The sequence below is a fragment of the Hakea prostrata genome, chromosome 1 (genome assembly GCF_041222555.1).
Source record: "Hakea prostrata isolate BN-2017 chromosome 1, UWA_Hpros_2, whole genome shotgun sequence".
NCBI classification, from domain to species: Eukaryota; Viridiplantae; Streptophyta; class Magnoliopsida; order Proteales; family Proteaceae; genus Hakea; species Hakea prostrata.
The window spans coordinates 16,983,693-17,007,513 of record NC_142600.1 but is presented as its reverse complement, the minus strand read 5'-3'; the positions used below and the strand labels follow the sequence as shown (position 1 = coordinate 17,007,513).

Genomic DNA, 23,821 nt, shown 5'->3' with positions numbered 1-23,821 from the left:
ATGGTTTGACAAATAACTGTTGACATCACCCATTGGGTGCTTGCGGGTGGGGTGTTTTGGGGGTTGACATTGCGCTGCGGTGAGTCTCGTTCAATGTAATCTCTTCTCCAAATCTCAACATGCTGGCGCATGTTATCTCTTCTCCAAATCTCCCCACCTCGAGCTCTCTGGGTGTTGTTTTCCAACAACATGTTATTTGTCAAACCATTTCGTCGGCCGTTTGCTCAATTCATCCATCCGGCTAATTTACTTAAATAAAAGGACAAATTAGTCATAAAGTGTTAATTTGTCCTTATATTGACATTTTCTATGTCTGGGGCGTGGCAAAGTCTCGATTTTTTGGACTAATGCATAGCACCTCAGGGGTCTGTGTTACTCAATAATAATAAATATATATATATATATATATATATATATATATATATATATATATATATATATATATATATATATTATATATTATTTATTTCACAATCCATTAAACAAGCATCAGAATGTTTCTCATCTTCTACTTTAAAGGCATTATTAGATAACAACACCCTTCCCTTATCATGTATTTGGGGACCTGTCAACATTTACAATAATGAGCTTTACGGCCCAGTAAATAATATAAACAACCATGTAAGCAAACCAGTCAATTTATCATGTATCAATTATCACATCAAAGTCATATAACATCGTGCATTCCAATTTTCTTTTTATTTATTAAACCGGCCTAGCACTACCGCATAACATATTCTCTAACCCCACGTAGCATTAGTCTCGCTTAGAGGTTCTCAATAAGGTTCTCCTTTCGTCTTTTGGCACAGGTCACAATAGTCATCATCGTTCTGTCTTCTTTTCTTTTCATTCCTCCCATTTGGATCATTAGTGCGAATAAAATCATTAATATTTTATTTCTTTTTTTATTCTTATTATTTCTTCCCTTTTCTTTCCGTTTTTTAATATTGTTTCATGCATAACCATTTGAGTACACTAAGTACCAAGACTTATAAAAGCCATTAACATTTTTTTATTTATTTATATTTAATTTTAATATTGCATTACTATACCCTATCCATTTCAATGTACCTCTTGCATTTCAATCTCACTTAGCCCTGTATGGATAAGACTTGACACAATTCATACAATCAAATCATTTAAATAAGAAAACATGATAATTATAAGTTTAACAAACATAATTATCATTTTAAATTAATAATTTAACAGTTCAAGCATATTATTAGCATTTCAATTCAAACATTTCCATCAAGTTCTTAAGCTGGCATTCAATTTCATCCACTTCTGTTATATTCACAAAGCAATATATCATTGACTTCTATAAATTGCACAAGTAAATAAATAATGTAAAATTTATATTAACATATAAATGCTATTTGTTTACTAAGTGGAATCACCCACTTATAATATCATGGTTGTCTTCCTTCTGTTTTTGTTCCATGTACATCTATTGATCTTGACTTAGTTAGAGCCTGCTCTTTCTCTTGTATTTAGGATGATTATCAATTACTTTCGAGTACGCGGGAACCAAAGAGGCTTTCCCTCTCTTTATCTCTCTTTACTTTCTCTTTTCTCTCATCTTTGTATTTTTCTCTTTGCATTCTCTCTCTCCTCTTGTCCCTTTCAACTATCTCTGTCTTCCTGTCTCTTTCAAGTCCCTCTTTCTCCTCTTAATTTCTCTCTTTCCTTCGTCTCTCACTCTCTATCTGTATTTTCGCTTTTTTCTTTTCTTTCTCTCACCTCTCTTCTTTGCTTTTGCTCTCTCTTCTTTTCTGCTTTCATGCACAAAACTACCTCAACTCTTTATTTTCTCTCTCCATCCTCATTAAAGTGGCACATCACACCTCTTTACTCTCTCTCTCCTCTCTTATTAAAATGACACCTAAACTATATTTCATCTCCATGTTAGGTGGGGGGAAAGGGAGGCGTCACATCCTCCCTCTCTCATCAACTTTCAAATTATATTATATATATATATACATTAATTCTTGTATAATTTTAGTCCTGCATCTAGAAGTGGGAGTTATTATCCCACATTAAAAAGAAGTGGGAGTTTGTTGAGAGTTTTAGTTCCAGTTCAAGTAGATGTGGGAAAATGTAGGATGTAAGAGGCTATAAAAGGATGTCTCCACGTCCACATGTAATTCATCCTAAAATATTTCCTCTTGTATATTTTCTTTATCTATAATATAGTTTTATCTCTTGCTCGTGGTTTTTTCCTTTAGGGCCTGTTTGGTTACATGAGTCTAGAGATTTCAAATATTTAGAAATTTCAAATCTGTAGATTTCAAATCTATGGAGTTATAATTTATAAAATTAGATGTTTGGTTGTGAAATGAGATATGTGGATTCATTCTAAAAAATTATTTGATCGACGTGATTTTTGTGAATGTGCAAATGTATAGTTTTTTTGAAATCTCTAGATTTCACCTCTTACCCATAAATCTACAGATTCACGTTTTTAGTGTAAAAAGGTGAATCTCTAGATTTCATGAATCTAGAGATTTTTACAACCAAACGGATATAATTCTCAGATTCATGAATTTCATGTAACCAAACTGGCCCTTAAGTGTTTTCCACGTAAATTATTGTATTTTTCTTTTCTCTTATTTACTGATTATTTTATTATGTGGTTTTTTCATAACCCAACATTAATGAGTATAGTTTATAGGCATGCGAGCCTGCTCTATTTTCTCACGCAGGGTCCACTATGAGATACGAATGTTAATACCTCCAGGTTAAGAGAATTATGCTTATCATTTCCTTCCTTTCGATTCAGTCTAATTCCATCTTTGTGGGACCCACAAGCGATGTCGGATCTCAACAAAAATACTTATTAGAATCTAATTCCATTTGAACTATAATTTAATTACACTTAAACTATTTGGTTAAACCATTGAGACATGAGTCAACCACCATGATTCTTTAATAATTTTGAGGATTTGCTCTATTTTCTCACGCAAGGTCCACTATGAGATACGAATGTTAATACCTCCAGGTTAAGAGAATTATGCTTATCATTTCCTTCATTTCGATTCAGTCTAATTCCATCTTTGTGGGACCCACAAACGATGTCGGATCTCGACAAAAATACTTATTAGAATCTAATTCCATTTGAACTATAATTTAATTACACTTAAACTATTTGGTTAAACCATTGAGACATGAGTCAACCACCATGATCCTTTAATAATTTTGAGGATTGAAACATTTTCGCATAATATAAAATAATAATATTAAAAAAATGCGAGACATCACAAGAGCACCGAACTAATTGCTTTTAAGTTTAAAATGATTAATGCCTCCTCGAATGTAATCTATTACCTTGATGATTTGACGAGAGATTCTGATCGAGACCTGTTGTTTTTTATGTTTTTGGTAAACAAGTCCGGACTAGACTACATAGTTTTTTTTGTAACAAATGCGCTTTTTATATATAGGGAAATTGGGGTTAGAATAATTACATATAGTGCCGGTAAGGATTGAACCCACAATCTCTCCACGGAGAGGTGAGTTCTCAATCACTGCACTATCCTTCCATTGGCAGTGACTACATAGTTTTAGTTGTCTTAAAGAAAGGTTTTTATCGTAGTCGTTAGATAAGTATATTACACGTGGCAGAATTCAGTAGCTCATTGGCCTCCACCGCGCCAAGGAATGGAGAAGGCGCAGGTATTTGGCTCTGGCAGGAGAGCAGCGACGGTGAATTTGGAATTTTACAGGTAAGTTCATCCTCTATTCGTTTCATCTTCCTGGCTCTTGATTTCTATAATAGAGAACTAGGGTTGGATTGATTTGGATTGTTTTCTGAATTTCACGGTTCACTTGTTTCCCTTTTGCTATCGTTACATAATTGTGACCTAACTAGCATTTTCGATCTACCTGCTTTTTCCTTGTGTTTTAAACAAGTTCAAGATTTTTGTTTCTTCACCATTATTTTGCTCCGGCTGTATTGAAACTATGTAGTTTTTTCTTTTTTGGATGAATATAAACTATCTAATTTTAGTATTTGTCAAAAGTACATATAGAGGCTGTACATTTAGATGTTTAAGCTTGCGGAGGTAATTCCTGTTCTTAGTCTTGGGCAACAGGATTTGTTGCCAAAGTGAGCTTTTATTCGTCCATCAGATCGGACCAACTAAGCGGTGAGGGCGCAGTTATTTTGCTGGCTTAATTTTCTGTGCGGTTTTAGCAATTTTCAGGACACGGGAAGTTTATTTTCTTCTTGTTGTGTTTAGGAACCATAACAGTAAGCGGCTGTAAGTGCAGGTGAAGTGGTGAACCGAACTCGTATGGCTAGTATGTATTGTTTCTGTCAGTAGTCTGCAGACGAGATAGAGTTATGTGTCTCTCTTACCTTTTCTTCTAGGCGTCATAGAAAATCTTAACTATAAACTGTTAAGTGAAAACTTAAACTAGAGTGACTTAAATGTTTACATGGCCCTATATAAGATATGGGGTGCAAAGCTGCTGAGCTGATATCTCATGTAGAGATCACTAATGGGACCCAGTTCACAAAATTTTCCAATCCATATCACAAAGTCAGCCTAAGGAATCTCTCACACAAATGTTGAAATAAATATTGTGTATCATTGTTTTGGTGAAATCCCAACGAAATAGATCTTTGGCACTTCATAAGTTTAGGGTTACCATCTTTTTCCCCCTTCCTTTTTGGGGGTTACCATGTCTAGCACTAAGGTTTTGTTTGTTTCCCATGAGGTTCTTGTTATTTTAGTAACCGGAAAAAGAAAAAAAAAATCATAGGCATGCTTCTTCAAATCATTTGATGTCTAAAATCTATGGCAGACAGTTTTGAAATCAGTTCTAAGTTTTATCCAGATAAGGATCCAAACACCAAGTGATGATATTTGGGATAATTGAAAGCATAATGAACCTAAACGATCAAATGATTAAATCTGAACAAAATTCATCTCTCTATAGCTACTTTTGGTAGACTAGGGTTTAACCTGCTAGGTTAAGTATTTTCATAGATTTGTTATTTAGTCGTGGCCTTAGTTTATTGTTTTTGGGGGATTCATACTACCTTGGACCCCCCCCTTCCAAAATATTTGGTTTTAATTTTCCTTAATATTTAGCTTTAACTTTTACATTAGGAGTGAAACCAAACAGTTTCAGGTCCTGCTGAATCTGGTTTTGGAACTCTAGTCTTCCATTGAATTCTATGTGATCGATTAGGATATTAGGTTTTGATTCCTTTTGAGTTGGGGATCCTTGATTTTTCCTTCTCTTTCTATGACTTGAGGTTGGAGTAGTTGGCTATAGTTTCCTGTATCTTTTTAATGTAGATGACTTTTTGTCTTGTCTTGGTCATAAATTGCTGTTCATACTAAAAAGGAAAAATATGCCCATGAAAAAGAAGAAAAAAAACTGCTGTTGTAGAGTAAATAGGAAAGGTGACTGTTATAACAGGTATGCCAGGTTTCAATGCCATTGAAGGAAACTTCTTGCAAATATTAATTAAATGTGCAACGGATGCAGTGTGTGGATGTAGATTTTGGGTTCTTATGTTTCATACTAAAGCATTTTCTGAATTCTCTAGCAAATGTTTTTCAGTTACCAAGGAAGATGCAATATTTTCTGAATTTTGTTGCAATTCACAGGGACTTCCCTCCTCTCCCCCTCCCCCTTCTTTTGTTAATGAATATGGTATTCACCTCTGAGAAAAAGAAAACCCCACCTCTGACCCCTTGCCCTTCAAGCGGAGAAATTTTAATATTTCAGCAAACCATTGCCTCCTTTTTTACTGGCTTACTTTCTGTTCTTAACTAATATGATGTTCATTCCTAATTCTGTGATTTTTTTTTAAAATCAGAATCAGGTAGCAGAATCTTGTATAATTGGTGAACATGCAGGTAAGTTTTGGGTTATGATGGATCATTATCTCTTTTGACGGTTTATTGCTTTCTCAAGTAGGATAATCTGACACTTGGACATAAGATCATAGCCAAGTATGAATTTGTTACTGATTATTAATGGTTCATTACTTTGTCTAGTGTTAATGATTTCTGTAAATGTCTTCAATGATAGAATGAGATGTCACATCTTGTGAAAAAAGTTAGATGTGTTAACTTGGTGGATATCACATCAGGTGTGGATGAATTTGGGTTTTTGTGGGTTATCGTGGCTAACCAACTTGCTCAACAAGAGTTTGACCACTAGGAAAATGCCTGATGACCTTTTTATTTTTTGGGGGTTGGGGGGGGGGGGTGTTTGTGTTGTCAATTTGTAAAAAAAGCTGTTCTCATTATTCAAAATGTTTGGAGGTGGTTCTTTTTAAAATAATAAAAAATAAATCCAAAAGAAAGCATGACTCAGTCTTGGCCAATACCAGCCCATATTGAGGATTTTCTATGTTGAACTCTTGAAATAGGATCACCCAAACACGATGGCACTTGCCAGCTTCCTTCATTCACAGTTCCTTGTTGGAAGTTTTCCTATCTGCGGTCTGAACAAACCTAACTCAATAAGGAAACTGATTCAAAAGGATCTTGACATATCCTAGCCTTAATAAACTACAATAAAATAAAGGAGAGAGTAACCTTGTTATAAGCCCACAACCTACACAAAAGTACGATTCCTGAATATCTGGAACTGCAAAACTGTGTAGAAGAACCATAATTGTTGCTTCCCTTAACTTCTGGTTTGTTTGAGAACCAGTCCTAGCACCACATGAGTTTATTTGAACCTAGTGAAAAAATCAAACCAAACTACTGGAAAGATATTTTCTTCCTTTTCTTTCTTCTGGAGATGATCACCAACAGCAAGGGGAATTGGCCATCCAAAAAGTGGGTCCTGATACTTTCAGCGCATATCATATGGCCTTAAGGGGTCTGCAGAATTCACCATAGCTGTTTAGCTCAGACCATGATATTCTTTTCCCTTACTGCATGCTTCTTGACAAAGGCTTATCCTAAAGCCGTAACTTGAAATCTCTTTTCAATATTTAGATGTATCCGTTCCCTTTTCTGCTTTCTTTGCCTGTGTTTTGTTTGGTATTACTGTGTAAAGATATTCCAGTAAGAGGTTTCATGCATGGCCGTATATGGTGCATTGGACTTTGAGCTGTTGGATGGGCACACATCCTTGTACAGCAGTTAGACCTTCATCTCATCTAATGGTTTGGTGTACAGCCATTTTTTTTTAATTGTAATAAGAGTAGTTTGGTGTATTATTTTACTTTGACGTATTTCATCCTTCTTATATTCTTTTCATTTGTGTTTGCTCTTCCCCATAGAGTAATTTATCTTTTGATTTTAATGCAGGCAAGTGATAGGTTTAACATCAATTCCCAGCTTGAGCATCTCCAAGCTAAATATGTTGGCACTGGGCATGCTGACTTGAATCGATTGTTAGTCCTTAATTCCTTATGCATCTATTTCTGTTATATTCTTTATAATGGGTGGTCTTATTCCTTCTTCTTTTTTTTTGGGGGGTCAAAGCCTTGTTCATTCATTTATATATATTATTTTGTAGTGAGTGGGCGGTAAATATCCAGCGAGACAGCTATGCTTCGTACATTGGCCACTACCCCATACTTGCGTACTTTGCTATTGCAGAAAATGAATCAATAGGAAGAGAACGTTACAATTTTATGCAGGTAGACATTACGCTTGAATCTTTTTGCCATTTAATTTTATAGTGACTTGATGGGCTTATGGGTGTTTTGTTTATATCATATTACTCTTGCACACTATATGTGAATGGCTATAATGGCCTTTGCATACTCTCTTTTCATTGCTATATAAAATCTTATTGTAAGAATAATTTGTTGCAAGTGTTTTTCTTGATTTCATAAAGAAAATTGTATACCTAGGTTCCTTAGTGAAGTTTATAATCGGATTGGGTTCCTTTAGTTGCTTAAATTATGTCTAGGTCTAGAGCCAACTAACACCGTTCGAGAGGTGTTTGTTCATTCATGAAATGACCAAATTACCCTTGTATTAAATTAATGGAAGAATTACTAACATACCCCCTTACCCTATTCCTAAAAACCAATATAGGTGGGCAAAGGGATTCCCCCTTCGCCTTGCCAAAAACTACCCACCGCCATGAACCATCCACCACCAAGAAAAAAGTGGGAAGGAATTTCCGGCAAGGTGAAGGAAGAAGAACACCGCCGATTAAGAAGCAACTCTCTGCATGTTCCGTCATTCTCTTCCCTTTTTTCTGGGTTTTCCTTAGTGTTTAATTCAGCATGGAGGCACATGAGAATCTAGAATTCAGGATCGTAAAACCTACATGACCTTAAAATATGAAAACAGAATGGAAAACAGATAATGAACGAGGTATCTAAGCCTTAGTTATACTCGCAAATGAAAATTTTATTGCAAAGTTCATAAACTAGCTGAAACCAAATAGAGGGAAGTAGCAAAGGGTATTCAAATCATGAACTCGAAACCACAAAAAATGTGGGGAAAAAGATAATTCGAAAAACAAACATCATACCAGTTTTCCCATTAATTTTAGTGAAACAAACCGTTGACACTTAAATGCATCTCTGAGATTGCAAACCACTAATGCCTATTTTCCACAAACTATAAACAGCAAATGGACAGCATAATGCACCTGACTTTGCATTAGAAGGTGCTCTGTAAATTGACGGTTTCCACCTAAACCAGCAGTTCCCCATCAAATGGAAGTCAAGAACTAGAAAGCAACACTGGCACCCGCAAGTCACCAGAAACCCATTACTGTACAATTAAATAAATATTAATTGGAATCTTGAGAATGCGAGAGTTTGATTTTGCGGGTGAAGGGAATTTAGGTGGAACATAAAGACTAAATTTACAACTCGATTGAACAATTACGATTGTAACAACTAATGAATAAAACGATTGAGATACTTGAAGGAGATTTCTGTTTTTTTATTTGTAAAAAAATGATCTTAAACATGAAAATATCTGAATGCTCATGATCAACATAATTTTATAATTTAAAATAAAAATAATCTAAAGGTTTTATGTTCAACATATACTTACGAAATTAGTTTTCTCCAATGGCTCAATCTTTGTAATGGAAAACTTATCATTAAATTTTTTTTTCACATTATTCTCACAACATACATTTTGAATTATAAGAGAGTTAAAAAAGGAAAAAAAATGTATAGGGAGACAGTGTTAGACTGAATTTATCTATTTAATATCAATAATACATGCAAGTTGCATGACTACTACTCATTGGTGACAATGATGAGTTGTGTTGGGGCGGTGGTGGTGGTGCCTTCTTGGCTTGCCCGGAATGCACATGGGGCCGTTTGGGGATAAAAATCGTGATCGTGCAACGCATTGCAGTGCAGCACCACAATCGTTTGCTTATCATCTTAGGGGTGCTTCTTTGCTTTGATTCAAATGCCTTATGCGCCTTTCGTTATCTTTCTGGAAATTGGTGGTTTTTTTTTTTTTTTTTTGGGGGGGGGGGGGGGGTTGCTGGTGTTACCCAGCAGGGTGAAGGGAGAATTCCTTCCCCCACCTATATAGTTTTTGAGAATAGGGTATGGGGGTATATTAGTAATTTCATTCCATTAATCTAATACAAAGGCAATTTTGTCAAATGAACTTAACATGTCTCAAACGGTGTTAATTGGCTCTAGACCCAAATGTAATTTAAGCCACTAAAGGGAACCCAACCTGATTTTAGCCTTCGTTAAAGGGACCCTAATGTGAAAAAAATCATTCCTAAAATCCTAAAACCTACATGAATGGTTTGCTTATGCATGGAGGTGGAGGAGCTGTCCATCTTGGGTTTTTTATTTATTTTATTTTTTCCGGCAGGTGGGGTGATGGGGTGTAATTTGTCCTGCATGCAGTTTGAAATGGGTTCTTCCCATTCCTATAATTTTGCTTGTTGGTATCAAATTATTTTTATTTGCATCCTGAGTTGATTACTTGAGAGTAGATGAAAGGGAACAAAATTCCCTTAGAGTACTTATGTGGGGATCAGTTCTTGTGATACTATTTGTATTTGGTTTTCTTCATTGATATTCGCACCCAGGAGTGAAACTGTAGGAAGTCAAATCTGGTTTGCGAACATTTATCTGCCTGTCTCAGTTCTGGATAGATCACTACTCCATTTGGACATGCTGTTGGGTTTTGCTAGTGTGAAGGCATTTTCTTTATTTTGGAAACAAAGTGGATTTAACAATACTCTTATACCAATTAGTAGGGCAGAAACTGTTGTCAGGTTGGTATTTTATTCGTTGGAAGGAAATCAATAATCTTGAGAACATTCAGTGATCAGAAAATTGCACAGATGATGAGTTTTTTCCTTCCCCTTCTTTCTCGCATTTACCTTTGTTTGGATAGAAGTTTTCTTATTTTGTTCTGAAATGACCCATGTTACCGGTTAGTTGAATTAAAGGCTTCAGTTTGTTGCTTTTGGTGAGTGTTTTGGACAAATAGGGATAAGCCTGCTACCAGAATTTATCCACTATCACATTCTAGGTGTGTTGTTCTAAGTAGTTTCTTTAGTTTGGGACGTTTTCTCTACCCCGTTCGGTTTTGGAATTTATTCTTTGACAGTAGTTTTTCTTGTCTTTCTCGTCATAGTTTCTTCTTGTTCCTTGCAGAAGTAGTTTATGTTGGGTGGTATGCGTTCTCATTGATATGAATTCTACTTTTAGTAAGTAGTTGTTTCTTCTCAAAGGACTGGTTGTTGAAATTAACTTTTTGTATACACTTATGCTAATTCTCATGCAAATGATATTTTTGTGCAGAAAATGCTGCTACCATGCGGTCTCCCCCCTGAAAGAGAAGACGATTAGCATGTTTGTCAAGTCAAGCATTCCTGATTGTGCTTTCTTGTCGAGGGATTGTACTGCGGTGTTACTTTTATGAACGAGCCATGGCTTGGATAAATGAACACCATAGCACCACCAAATCTCTTGTTTAGTGGCAACATTGGATCCATAATATTCTTTGCTCGTCTAATAGTCTTATGCATCTTTAAGCAGTTATCGATGAACTCCTAATCAATTCCAGCTTACCAACTCCATCTCTAATTTACAAAATTCAAAGTACGATTTCCGATGTTGATTTGGGTTGGGTAATCCTTATCCTAATGTAACCTACTGGTTCTGTATTAAACTCTTGCTCTATATTTAGAATTCAAATTTATAAATGCATAAACTCGTGTAAAATCCAATTATTATACTTCAACAACATTCATTATCGGGAGGGCTTCTCAGGGAAGTAGGTCAGACTATGCCAATTTTTTAATTGCTAGGCCATTCTTCCATTAGACACCTTATGGAGACATAACTCTAGTATTACCTGGATCAAAGAGGGGATTGTCTTCAATTCTTCAAAGGTGCCAAAGGAAAATAATTCTTTAATTAAAGCTGAATAATAGTGAATGGACGGAAACGATTGGTGAAGTTTATATAGACCTCAATCATCACTTTGAAGCTGTAGTGACATCTGAAGGTATTGACAGTGAGGCCCTAGAGCTAGTATTGCAACAAGTAGAGTGTTCGGTCTCTGGGGATCTTAATTTTTTTAAGTGTGCATGTTCTCTTCTTATGATGAAACACATAATGCCCTTGCTGATATTGGACCTTTGAAAAGCCTTGTGCCCGATGCATTTCCCCCATGTTCTGCCTTTTGGTCAATCACGAAAGATGATATACATAGATTCATTGTGGAATTCTTTTTGATAATGGTACTTTACATCAAAACCTTAATAGGACCATTATTTGCCTTATCCCCAAGGTTGCAACTCTTCAGAAAGCGGAGAATTTTAGGCCCATCAGTCTCTGTGGCGTTATTGTCAAAATTATCTATAAGATTATGGCTGAGAGACTAAAGGAATCATTAGCTGGTATTATCACACCTGCTCAGTCGGCTTTTGTACCAGACAGATTGATCTTTGATAATGTTTTTATGGCACATTAATTGTTTCATTATATCAAGCACAGAAAGAAAAGGAAGGCTAGGTTTATGGCTTTGAAGTTGAACATAAAAAAAGCTTATGACAGGCTAGAATGGCCTTTCATTAAAGCATTGCTGTTAAAAATGGAGTTCTCAAATAGATGGGTATCTTTGATGATAGAATGTATCTGCTCAGTTTCTTATACTCTATTGGTGAATGTTACAGAGAGGAGCTCTTTTACACCCACGCGTGGCATTAGACAAGGGGACCCCTCCTGAAGATTAAAAATTTCTTATGGCGGATTTGTGCTGAGGGGGTAGCTACAGCTTGTGGTCAGCGTGGTGTTAATGTGGACCCCTTGTGCAAGAGATGTGGAATAGAGAGAGAGAAACATCAACCCATTTATTATCCCAATGCCCTTTTGCAGAAAGCAATGTGGTTTGGAAGGGGACTCCATTTTATGATCAATCAAGGTTCATCATTGTCCTTAGCTGGAATGTTGAAAGGTTGGGAGAGAATTAAATTTCCTTCGAAGGATACGGCTCGAAAGTGTTTAAGCCATTTTGCCTTTGGGTGCTGTAATTTATGGCTAACTTGCAACAAAGTAACTTTAGAAGTAATGGCCCAGATCCCGAAGATGTTGTTGCAAAGGCCAAAGAGCTCATCATGAGTTTTGGAGTATCTCTGCTAAACCTTCCTCTAGTCCTCCTCAAACCCAAATCGTAGCCCACTCTATTAGCAATGAAGAAGAGCAGGTACATGCCAAGATTTGGAGAGATGTAGCAGCTCCTTTAGAAGACCATAGAGGTGGAATTGCCTTTGTTGTCTTTGATTAGGGGGAAAGCATCCAATTTGTGGTTTCTGAACCAGCCTTTATGTAGGAGAGTTTGGAAGGAGAAAGCTTAGCCATGTTAGCAGCAGTCCAATGGGTTATAGCTGAAGGATTGAGCTGGGTGGAGTTCAAATCTGATAATTCCACGCTTGTGAAATGGTTGAAATCAGGTCATGGAGTTGGTTCCTAGGTGGTTCAGTCTATTATTAGTGATATCTCATATCTCTTATGTCTCTCATCAGCTTCAAGCTTGTTCTTTCATGTATGTTCCTAGAGAGTTGAACTATATTGTTCATTTTTTAGTCACGAAGATTGTGTCCCTTGAAGGCAGTACTGTTTGGCCTATTTCCTCTCTTAGGCTCCTTGAGTTATGTACCCATGTTGCATCGATTTCTCCCTTTGAATGAAGGCTAATTTACTAAAAAAAAGGACTTTTCTTCCATTTATTTATTTATTTATTTTTGTAACAGACGATTTTATATATTAAGGATGTGGTATTATATAATATAAGGCGGGACTTTGTCACTGGCCTTGAAGGGATTTGAACTCTAGCCTCCTACTGAAGGAATGAAATCTCAGCGAACCTCGCCGGTTCACAGTTTGCTGAAACCAACGAAACGGCGAAACCTCGCCAAGATTTCGCTGAAAATTTCCATGGTGGTCGAAAACACATGAGCTTCTGAAGAGTGAGGTTAAAACGGTGAGAAAGAAAACGATCGGATTCCACTCTTCAACTCACCATCACCGGAAAAGTTGCTCCTCAATCTGTTGGCTAACGTGAATGATAAGAAAACTTAAAAAACTTAAAAGGAAACTTGGGAAGGTAAAGTGAAGTTTACAGTTTACTATGAACACTAATTACAATGACCAAAAGTTTGAACCAGGAAATCTTACACCACACATTTATTTTTATTTATTTTTTAAATCAATGGTAGCCAACCCGAGATTAGAGAGAGAACAAGAGAGGGCCAGAGGGGTGGATGAGTGCATTGTGCACTGACGTGAGTGATGACTGATGAGTCACAATCAAACCTCGATTCGGACGAATTTTTTTGGGCCAAAAATCGTTAAAAATCGTGATATTTTGAATAAAAAATGATAATTAGCCTCGGCGATATATCGCAAATATTGTTTTGGGGTGGGGATTTAGTTTGCCAGTGGGCAAAATCACCAAAATTCGGTGATATTTTGCCAAATTTCGGCGATAAGTTCTTTCTTGCTCCTACTTAGAGATGTTGGTTTTTGACCAACTGAGCCCTTCAAGGTTATTTTTCTTCCATTTACTTCACTTTGCAACCAAGCAAAGCTTTAGCTTTCCGAATTTTCTATAGATTATGTCACCACTGTCTGATAAATGGGGATCTTACTTCGGTAGTGCATCTGAAGTGGTGGTGCTTATGGTGCCCCTTGTTGGATGCACGTCACGTGAATTCTATTTAAATCATAGCCACTCAAAACATGGTTTAGTTCGTATAAAGAAAAAAATTGGCTCCTTTTTTTCCACTTAGTTGATTATATGTGCACATGGTGTTTTGAGCGGTTAAAATTTAATGAAATCCACGTGGTGTGCATTCAACAATGGGCACTACAAACACCATCACCTCAAACACACTAGCCAATCAAGATCCAATAAATGGGGTCTGTTAACCTGTAGAATTTAATTGGTAAGATAAATTTGCATATGGAATTGTTGAAATTATTTTGTTCTCTTGCGGGAAAAATTATATGTATTGAAGGTTTTTTATATATTGAGTATGGCGGTACTACATAATATGACATTAGGCAGGATTGCACATATAGCCTCACCACCGAGAGGTGTTGGTTTTACCAACCGACCAACCCACAACCTCTCCAACATGTACAACTCAAGTCACCCAAACCCTTCTTACAAGGTGAATCTTTATTTTCCCCCTTTCCTTCCTTCCTTCTGCTTTCTTTCTTCTTATTTGAGTTTAATGCTAAAACTGCTCTTGGATATTTTTTTTCTGGTTAAAAATATTTTAAAAATTCTTTTATGGGGTAGCAATTCTACCTTCTTTTTCTTCTTTTGTAAAAGGGTAAGAATTTCACCTACAGATTACAGTCTCCCTAGAAGGTGACATGGAAAGTTTGAACAATTGACTGAATGTAAATAGATTCTAAGACTATCTTGGGAAATACTTACTAGTAATGAATCTTTTTCATAGAAAAAAATAATTAGTAATAAATATATAGTGGAGAAGAAAGATATTGTCCGATCAAGTTCCCCCAAATTGGCATACACAGTTAATAAATTGACCAATCTACCCCACATATATTATTTTGTCCTAAAGTTGGTAATGAAACTATAGGATTAGACAGCAAATCCTTCAATATGTTTGCTAATGTGGCTTCACAATTACAATAAATGGTTGTTCATAGTAATCAATATTCTTTACATGAGTCTGGAGACTTCAAATCTATGGAGTCATAATTTATAAAATTAAATGTTTGGTTGTGTAATGAAATCTGTGGATTCATCCTAAAAAACTATTTGATCAAGCGTGATTTTTGTGAATGTGCAAATGTATAGCTTTTTTTAAATCTCCGGATTTTACCTCTTACCCATAAATCTACAGACAGAGGCGGAACCAGGATTCAATAGGGGGGGGGGCGAATAATAAAAGTTCAAATTGGGGAAGCACGCCTACATATATTTTGTGGGGCCCACATATATTTGACAAAAATAGATAAATTATTAATAATGGTATCTTTTTTCAACAATATATAGGTAAATTAAAGCATAAGTTTAAAAAAAAAAACCAACCTGGGGTTGTCCAAGTGGTAAGCAGCTTGGTCCGCTTAAGCAAGGTTCCGGTATTGAAACCTTGTGGATGCAAAAAATCCCCTCTGGGAGACTCACCCACCACAGCCAGGTGTGCGACCCCGGTCGAACACCGGATTAGTCAGGGCAAAGCCTTGGAAACCGGGGTTGGCAACCAAAAAAAAAAAACACGTGACTTTAACCCTAAAAAATTTGAAAAAAAAAAATTTAAGTAAGAGATGCAAACCAATGGTAGTTAGTTACATTACAATTATAGACATTTTATTTAAAATATAAAATCAAATAATAAAACCTGCAAAAGAAATACAAAAATAAATAATATAAAATCAAATAAATAATAACATAAAAATAAGTAAAAGAAAAAAAAAATTTGAAAAAGAGAAAGAGAACTTAATTGTGCAAAAGATTTTTTCCCAAGTTTTCCTTAATCCGCACTTATAGAATAAATAAAAAGAAAGAAACTGAAGAGAATAAATAAGAAGAAAATAGGAAAATGAGAGAATAAATAGGGATTGAGGAGTTAATTTCCATTAGAAATGACGTTTTGAATATTTAATCATATTTTTTTTCAAAACTTTTCCTTAACCCACGTTTATAGAAAGAGAATATATAGGAATAAAAGATGTGAGAGAATGAAGCTACTTGGTCAAATATAATTGAAGAATACCTTCCAAGTAACATTAGGGGGCAAATTGAAGTTTGTACATTCCCCAGTTCAGCAGCAGGCAATGATAGGGTGTTGTGGTCCTTGTCTAAAACTGGTCAATTCTCTGTTAGCTCTGCCTACGAGGCACTAGCAGCGAAAGGTTTGAGTAGATTGAGTATTTGGATGGATACTACCTATTGGGAGACTTTATGGAAATTAAAAGTTCCCAATTGAATTTGTTCATTCAAGTGGCTAACTTCGAAGGATAGACTTCTTACTAATGATCGTATGAGGAAAATGCAGCTGATGGACAGTAGTAGATGCGGTATTTGCCCTAGGGATGAGGAAGATAATATCCATGTCTTTCGTAACTGCATGTTTGCTCAAGGTATTTGGAATCAGTTGGTGCCACAAAGACACTATGCATGGTTCTATGGGTGCAAAAGAGAAGAATGGTTCGCAGAGAATATATGTGGGAAAGCAGCTAAATGGAAGCACGACTGGGCAGCAAAATTTGCTTGTGTTCTTAACTTCCTATGGGGGTGGAGAAATCTGTCGGGTTATGAAGAACCCACCGAATAGAACAATCAGCAAATAAGAGAAAAGAAGAACACAATAATAACAACTAAGAGAAAAGAAATACACAATAATATATGGGCAAGAGATAAAACTCCACTATAAATAAAGAAATATTCAAGAGAGAAGATATTTGGGATCATTAAAGAAGAAGGAATAGGCATTCTTTTATAGCCTCTTCCTCTCCACATATTGCCACATCAGTCGATGTGGGACTAATATTACAACAAAATCAAGATGTTCATGATGAATCTTTTGTGAGGCCTGGGAATGGTCGAGTTCTTATTGAAGAATACTTTGATGGAATACAAAATGCATGGAGAAGTTGTTGTTCTTCAGTTAAAATACCCATGCAGATGAAATACACTATAGGATGGAAGCCCCCCAAAAGGGCTGGTTTAAATGTAATACCGATGCTGCTATTAATAGTCGACAACAATTTGCCCAACTAGGTGGACTCATTAGAGACAAGGATGGTAATTTTAGAGGCAGGTTCACTAAAAGGATTTCCCTTTGTGAAGTTCTCGAAGCAGGCTTATTGGCAATCCAATAAGGTTTGTCACTAGCATTAAATATGGGAGCTTGGCCAGTCCAAGTTGAGTCTGATTCCCAGCAAACAGTCTCTTTGCTCGATCCAGGTCATAAAGAGAGAGGAAAGTATGTCAAGATAATTGAAGGAATTCACCATCTATTCGTCTCTAGAGGGCATGTTCGTTGCAGTCATGTGGGAAGAGATGATAATCAAGCTGCAGATTGGTTGTCTAGGTTCTCTATGGATCCAGAAAATTCACGATCTTTTATTCAGGAGCCTCCTCCGGATTTGATGGAGATTCTCCGTGTTGATTTTCAAGCTAGCTAATCTTATTTCTGTTTTTTTTTTGTCTTTTGACCCGCCTATGTACAAAAAAAAAAAAAAATGTGAGAGAGAAGAGATGGAGAATTAATTCTTAATTCCCCTTAACCCACGTTTATAGAAGGAGAATAAATAGAAAATTTTGGTTTCAAATTTGTGGGGGGGGGGGGAATAGTGATATTTTACATGTGAGAAGAGAAAAAAGCTGGAAAAATAAAGAAATTAATATAAAAAATGAAAAACATAAGCAAATAATAACAAATTTTAAAAATCCGGGGGGCCATGGCCCCCGGCCCCTTAGTGGGTCCACCCCTGTCTACAAATTCACGTTTTTAGTGTAAAAAGGTCAATCTCTAGATTTCATGAATCTAGAGATTTTTACAACCAAACGGGTATAATTCTCATATTCATGAATCCAGATATTTGAAATCTCTTGATTCATGTAACCAAATATGCCCAAAAAAATTAGTCAATTAAAATCACATATTACATAATTTTGTATGAAAAAAATAGACCCAACAAAGAGGATTTGTTTTCATGGTAGAAAGCAAAGAAGGTTAATTACTACGAATTACTCATTAAAACCAATCAATTTGGGGGAACATGTCTCCCAATCTTTTCATGCTTAACAATGTAGTACCACAAAAAGTAATTAACAACTACCCAATGGGCAAAGCAATATTCTCATACAATTACCTTATTGTTGTCATAGAAGGTAGGGTTTGTGGCTGAATTTAGAGTGGGGCCACACTTTACCTCCACAAATACTTTAAGAAGAAATTTTTGCTTCATTTTTTTCTTGGTAAATTTTGCTTTCTTTATTGAGGGTTGTTAAAACATTGTTCACAATTCGCAATCCCTTACCATAGATGGATGCAAAATTCTACTTGTGGTTTGTCATATTCTAAATTTATTTTTTTTTTCAAACTTAATTATTTAACTTGACGATGAAGTGTTCTCCAAATTATGTTTATGATCAATAAAATGTTAATTTTAATAATTAGCTAAGTAATACTGATGTCTCATGATATGAAGAATGAAGTCGAGGATTCAGTTCCTTTTAGGATTAGAAGTAAGAATCTGTCATAAATTTAGATGGTTATAAAACTTTTCCGTGTGAAAGAAGATCGTATCTAAAAGCATAGTCACACCTTAGGTTACAATAATCTTATCGAAAACTTCAATTTCTTAAAATGTTTGGTTAGGATATGAGTTAAATGTGACACGACTAGTGAGTGAGATCGGCGACGATGAGAACTCCTTTTGCAGACACTTAGGTAGGTGGGTATAGCGTATACCATCGTCACACCCACCCAAAGAGACATTTTAAGAGCAAAACTTATGAAACGACTTGCCCCACCTTCGACATACACATGTAATGTTCGCTTATTAACTTCATAGCCATTAATACGATCTTCCTTGGAGATTTCATAAATAGAAGAAGGAAATCCATCACATGTTGGTAGAATTAATTTCATATTTGAAAGAACCTACATCAAACTCCGCCTCTCGAGGTACTTAGTGTTATTGAAGATATCCGAGCCATATCATGTAGTTTTAACTTTGTATCCCTTAGTAGTGTTCTTAGAGAGGTCAACCTTGTTGCAGACTCTCTAGTTAGGAAAGCTATGTCCCTTGACACGCAAGACTATATGGCTATCTTCAAACCCTTGAATACTTGATCTTTATAATCGGATGTCCCCGAGCTTTGCTTGGGATGCTTCTCTAAAAAAAAATAAAAATGCAAGTAAGTGTCTTGGCTGCAAACCCCACCCCTAGAATTCTTTATGTATGTGAATAGTCAATTACATTTCATGTAAAAACTTCATCTGTATTAATACAGATTTAGGTAATCAATCATCGACAAAAAGTCTTTGTTATGGTCAAGATCAAAAAAAGTAGTGGTAAACGGAGGGTTCTTGAAATGGTTAATAACCTCCTTTTTCAATAGAGAGGTTGTAGGTTCAACCGTTCCTGGCGGCATATGTAATATCTCCATCCCTAATTTTCTTATATATAAAAAAATATTATAAAAATAAAAAGGCCCATATAGTCTATGATATGCTGCATACACATAACATATACGTGTCATGCATCATCATCATATTATAAACGTGGAGAAGGCATTTTAAGGGGAGAAATGATAAAGAGAATCAAGAGATTCAAAAGCTGATAGACGGTAGATTGCGTCTAGTAGATATGGATCCGAGGCGTAACATTCCTAGTACTGCAAGAAAGTGATATGGATATCAATCATATCATAATAGAAAAATAAAAAAATAATAAAAAAATAATAAGGTTTTCCCGGTAACGTCTTCAACCCTGAGAGCATATAACATGGCAGTAAGATGGTATTTCGTTTCATCTTACTTCTAGTCCTCCGTCTCCGATTTGTTGCATCAAATTCCAGATATACCCCTCCCCCAAACAAAACTCCTCCGTCATTTTCCAAATTTTTTTTTTTCGGTTGTCTCTTTGTAGAGTCTCCTCACCTCTCTCTCTCTCTCCTTCTTCCTCTCTCTCTGTTTGTCTCTGCGTCGTTGCAGTTCACCGTTGTTCGCCGTCGCAGATTTGTTGATCGGACTAACCATTTATCACCATCAATGACTATGATGACTCCTCCACCGTTAGATGTATAAAATCATCTCTCTCTCAAAGTCTCAACCTAATATCGGTATTTCATTCCGTGTTTGCTTTTGTCTTCAATCAGCCTCTTGTTGGTTCTCTTTCTCTATCGTAGTTACGTTTCATCGATTTGGCCATCCCTAGGGTTTTGCTCTTGATTCGGAGGTTCTGAATCAACCTGAATTTCTCCAATTATCCTGCAGTTTTATTGGATGTCTAGGGTTTTGATTCAATTGACTGGGTTTTGTTTGGCTGGATCCAAGCTCTGATTCGCACTTCTTTTTCGCAGCAGGAAGACGAAGAGATGCTGGTACCTCATTCGGAGTTCGCAGACGGTCCCCAGCCAATGGAAGGTGATGCTTTTATTGTTAATTAATGAGCATGTACTGTGAATTTTGCGACGTAAGGTTTATAAGTATCTTACGTCTGGTTAGCCTGATTCTTCGAACATGTCTCAAAATTTGTCTTTTAGTGATTCATGAATTGCAGTGAGCCTCATAGTTTGTTAACGATGACTGTTCTTAGGGTTTTTGTATTTTCTTTTTCCTGATTATTCTGTTACTCATGAGTAGTTGCGCAAGCCGAGACTCAAAGCACGGTTGAGAATCAACCAGTTGAGGACCCTCCCTCCTCGAGATTCACGTGGACTATTGAGAACTTTACTAGGTTGAACGCCAAGAAGCACTACTCTGAAGTTTTCTTTGTCGGGGGTTATAAATGGTAGGTTGATCTCTGCTCCCTTTCTCATTACTTCTACAATAATGGGGATTCTTATCTATTTTCTCTGATGATTCAATGACCCTTGCATTGCTTTGGGCAGGCGGGTGCTCATTTTTCCCAAGGGAAACAACGTGGACCATTTGTCCATGTATCTCGATGTTGCTGATTCAGTGAATTTGCCTTACGGATGGAGTAGATACGCCCAATTCAGCTTGGCTGTGATTAATCAAATCCATAACAAATACACTGTTAGAAAAGGTATTATCTTCACCATTGCTTTTGGTTGTATTGTGCTGGGTAAATGTCTTTGTAAAATCACCTGGTTTGCTTATGGAATTGTGTAGTGTGCTGTGCTAGACGAAATTTGTGTCCGACGCTAATGCATTACTGCCAAACTAACCCTTTTTTCCCCATGTGTACTTATATATTGTCACTGTGTTGTCCCATCTGCACTCCTACTGCACAACTGACAAGAACTTTTCTGAAAGGGTTTCTTAGACTATGGTTTCGAACTTCGTATATATAATTGTAGTCAAACTTCTTTAGCGATCACTTATATAATACTGTGTTGTATTTGTCACCATCTTGAATGTTAGGCTTGTACCATTTCACTCCTGGTTTCATTCTTAGAATAACTTAGCCTTAAAAAAGGTTCTTTTGGTGGCTGTGTCATGGCCTTCAGGTGTATTTGTTGTGTAGATTCTTACAAGAAGTAGTCAAGTCCCCTTTTTTCATATGCTAGATACATTCCACTATGTAAGATGATTTGAATTTGTTATTTTTCTGCAAGTAGTCTCTGTTCAGTGTTTCTTTTCCCTTTGTTCAAATTAAAATGACTCCATCAGGGTTTGATGATATTACTTGCAGTGTATATTGATATTGGTGTTTAGTTTGTTTCACATTGATGAAAGAGCTCTGGAAATGTTGGTATTCCTCTGGATTTGTTATTAACTCGATTTTTTCCTCTTTGTAGACACACAGCATCAATTCAATGCTCGAGAGAGTGACTGGGGTTTTACGTCGTTCATGCCTCTCAGTGAACTCTATGACCCTGGTAGAGGATATCTTGTGAATGATACAGTCATAGTTGAAGCTGAGGTTGCTGTCCGTAGGGTTGTAGATTATTGGACCTATGACTCGAAAAAGGAAACGGGTTATGTTGGACTTAAGAACCAAGGGGCAACCTGCTATATGAATTCTCTTCTCCAAACACTGTATCATATCCCCTACTTTAGAAAGGTCAAGACTTGCACTTGTTTTCCCGCTATATAGTATCTAGTTTATAATATCATCCCTTGCTGCTGTTGCCCTTTTTCAATGTATCATTTTTTAAACGAATAACTGCTAAATTCAATTGTGAAATTTAGGCGGTGTACCATATGCCTACAACTGAGAACGATATGCCATCAGGGAGCATACCTCTGGCTCTGCAGAGCTTATTCTATAAGCTTCAGTACAGTGACAACAGTGTTGCAACAAAAGAGCTGACCAAATCTTTTGGATGGGACACATATGATTCATTCATGCAACATGACGTCCAAGAACTCAACAGAGTTCTTTCCGAAAAGCTGGAAGATAAAATGAAGGTGGTTTTGGTGTTACTCCCCCCCCCCCCTCCACTTTCATTTGATTTATTAAGACAATCTGAACTTAGCTTTTTCATCTACTGGCTCAGGGCACTGTTGTGGAGGGTACAATACAACAGTTGTTTGAAGGACACCATATGAATTATATTGAGTGCATCAATGTAGACTACAAGTCCACAAGAAAGGAGTCATTTTATGGTATACTTTTTTAGTTTCAGCATTCAGTTGTTTACACTAGTATTACATGGTCTTAATCATTATTCTTACATGGTATTCAATTCAATATATGCATGTGAAAGATCTTCAGCTTGATGTCAAAGGCTGTCGAGATGTTTATGCTTCATTTGATAAGTACGTGGAAGTTGAACGCCTGGAGGGTGATAACAAGTATCATGCTGAGCAACATGGTCTACAGGTAAGAGCCAATTTGTTTAGGATGAACGGCTTGCAATATAGTTATGAGGGAGCCATCTCTGTTTTGAATGGATGATAAGAATTAGTAATGAGTGAACCATCTCAGCTTAAACTCACAGGTTGTAGAATCTCACACATGGCCTGCATCACACAGTGAATGAATTTTGGAAGGCATTTATGATGATCCAGTTTGGATAAGAATGTAAATTCAAGAAAGGCTTATTTAATTAGTCTATACTCCTTGGGGCTGCCAAATTCATCTATTGTAGTCTTCAGATATTGTCATTTTTAGTATATTCATGTTCAGTACAGTCCGCTTCTTTCAACATTATTAGGATATAGTCTACATCTTGTTTTATATTTAATTGTAAGGTACAATGATGTAAAAATTCTCTCTTGTTTGATGACTTTTTGACGATGACTCTTAGATTAAATGTTGTACTTATGATTTGTTCAGGATGCAAAGAAGGGTGTCCTCTTCATTGACTTCCCCCCTGTCCTTCAACTTCAGCTTAAACGGTTCGAGTATGATTTCATGCGGGACACTATGGTTAAGGTTGGCTTTTCTGCTGCTGCTCATTCTGGATCATGATTTGTAATTTGTTTTATATGATTGCCAGTTATCCTGTTTATAGCTTTGCTTGATTTGTGTTGGCTTTCTTGGTGAATTGAGTAAGAAAAGAATAATAAAATCAGGGATATAGATTATTTAGGATTATTTTATTTACTGCTGTGAAGGATGGTAGTTAGCCAGATTCATGGGGCCATAACAGCTGGTGTGGATTATGTCGGTTCCTTTCACAGGGTTGTAGAAGTTCATTTTCTATGTTAAAAATAGGAGATGCATTTTAATTGGGACTGTTTTGAGATGTTTTGTAGA

General features: G+C 36.2%; 2 protein-coding genes across 7 annotated transcripts in view; both read left to right on the top strand.

Annotated features, from left to right (window-relative positions):
* Window positions 1-3,618: 3,618 nt before the first annotated feature.
* Window positions 3,619-11,194, top strand: LOC149027923 (uncharacterized protein At4g14342-like). 3 transcript variants are annotated; one of them, XM_089167118.1, is made up of 5 exons: window positions 3,619-3,722; window positions 5,834-5,873; window positions 7,284-7,369; window positions 7,495-7,618; window positions 10,733-11,192. In XM_089167118.1, the coding sequence occupies exons 2-5, from the start codon at window positions 5,868-5,870 to the stop codon at window positions 10,778-10,780; spliced, it is 264 nt and encodes an 87-aa protein (XP_089023244.1). In that variant the 5' UTR covers window positions 3,619-3,722; window positions 5,834-5,867; the 3' UTR covers window positions 10,781-11,192. The 3 variants fall into 3 exon arrangements, with proteins under 3 accessions (XP_089023244.1, XP_089023247.1, XP_089023253.1); XM_089167121.1 differs by lacking the exon at window positions 3,619-3,722 and adding an exon at window positions 3,739-4,145 and having other exon boundaries at window positions 10,733-11,193; XM_089167127.1 differs by lacking the exons at window positions 3,619-3,722; window positions 5,834-5,873 and having other exon boundaries at window positions 7,278-7,369; window positions 10,733-11,194.
* An 8,854-nt stretch (window positions 11,195-20,048) lies between these two features.
* Window positions 20,049-23,821, top strand: part of LOC149027922 (TRAF-like family protein) — a 28,844-nt gene continuing 25,071 nt past the window's right edge. For 2 of the 4 annotated variants that reach the window (XM_089167106.1, XM_089167104.1), the window contains exons 1-9: window positions 20,050-20,270; window positions 20,511-20,574; window positions 20,794-20,941; window positions 21,042-21,199; window positions 21,915-22,180; window positions 22,309-22,527; window positions 22,617-22,725; window positions 22,827-22,942; window positions 23,399-23,497. In XM_089167106.1, coding sequence (XP_089023232.1) covers window positions 20,526-20,574; window positions 20,794-20,941; window positions 21,042-21,199; window positions 21,915-22,180; window positions 22,309-22,527; window positions 22,617-22,725; window positions 22,827-22,942; window positions 23,399-23,497 — 1,164 coding nt within the window. In that variant the 5' untranslated portion in view covers window positions 20,050-20,270; window positions 20,511-20,525. Of the gene's footprint in view, window positions 20,271-20,510; window positions 20,575-20,793; window positions 20,942-21,041; window positions 21,200-21,914; window positions 22,181-22,308; window positions 22,528-22,616; window positions 22,726-22,826; window positions 22,943-23,398; window positions 23,498-23,821 lie in introns of all 4 variants that reach the window. The other 2 variants (XM_089167114.1, XM_089167111.1) reach the window with 2 other exon arrangements.

Bases quoted from the DNA above. Each gene is read 5' to 3' on its own strand.
- LOC149027923 (XM_089167127.1), top strand. From the start codon at position 7,278: ATGCAGGCAAGTGATAGGTTTAACATCAATTCCCAGCTTGAGCATCTC. The intron at 7,370-7,494 runs GTTAGTCCTTAA...ATTATTTTGTAG, and splicing joins CATGCTGACTTGAATCGATT to TGAGTGGGCGGTAAATATCC. The intron at 7,619-10,732 runs GTAGACATTACG...ATTTTTGTGCAG, and splicing joins AACGTTACAATTTTATGCAG to AAAATGCTGCTACCATGCGG.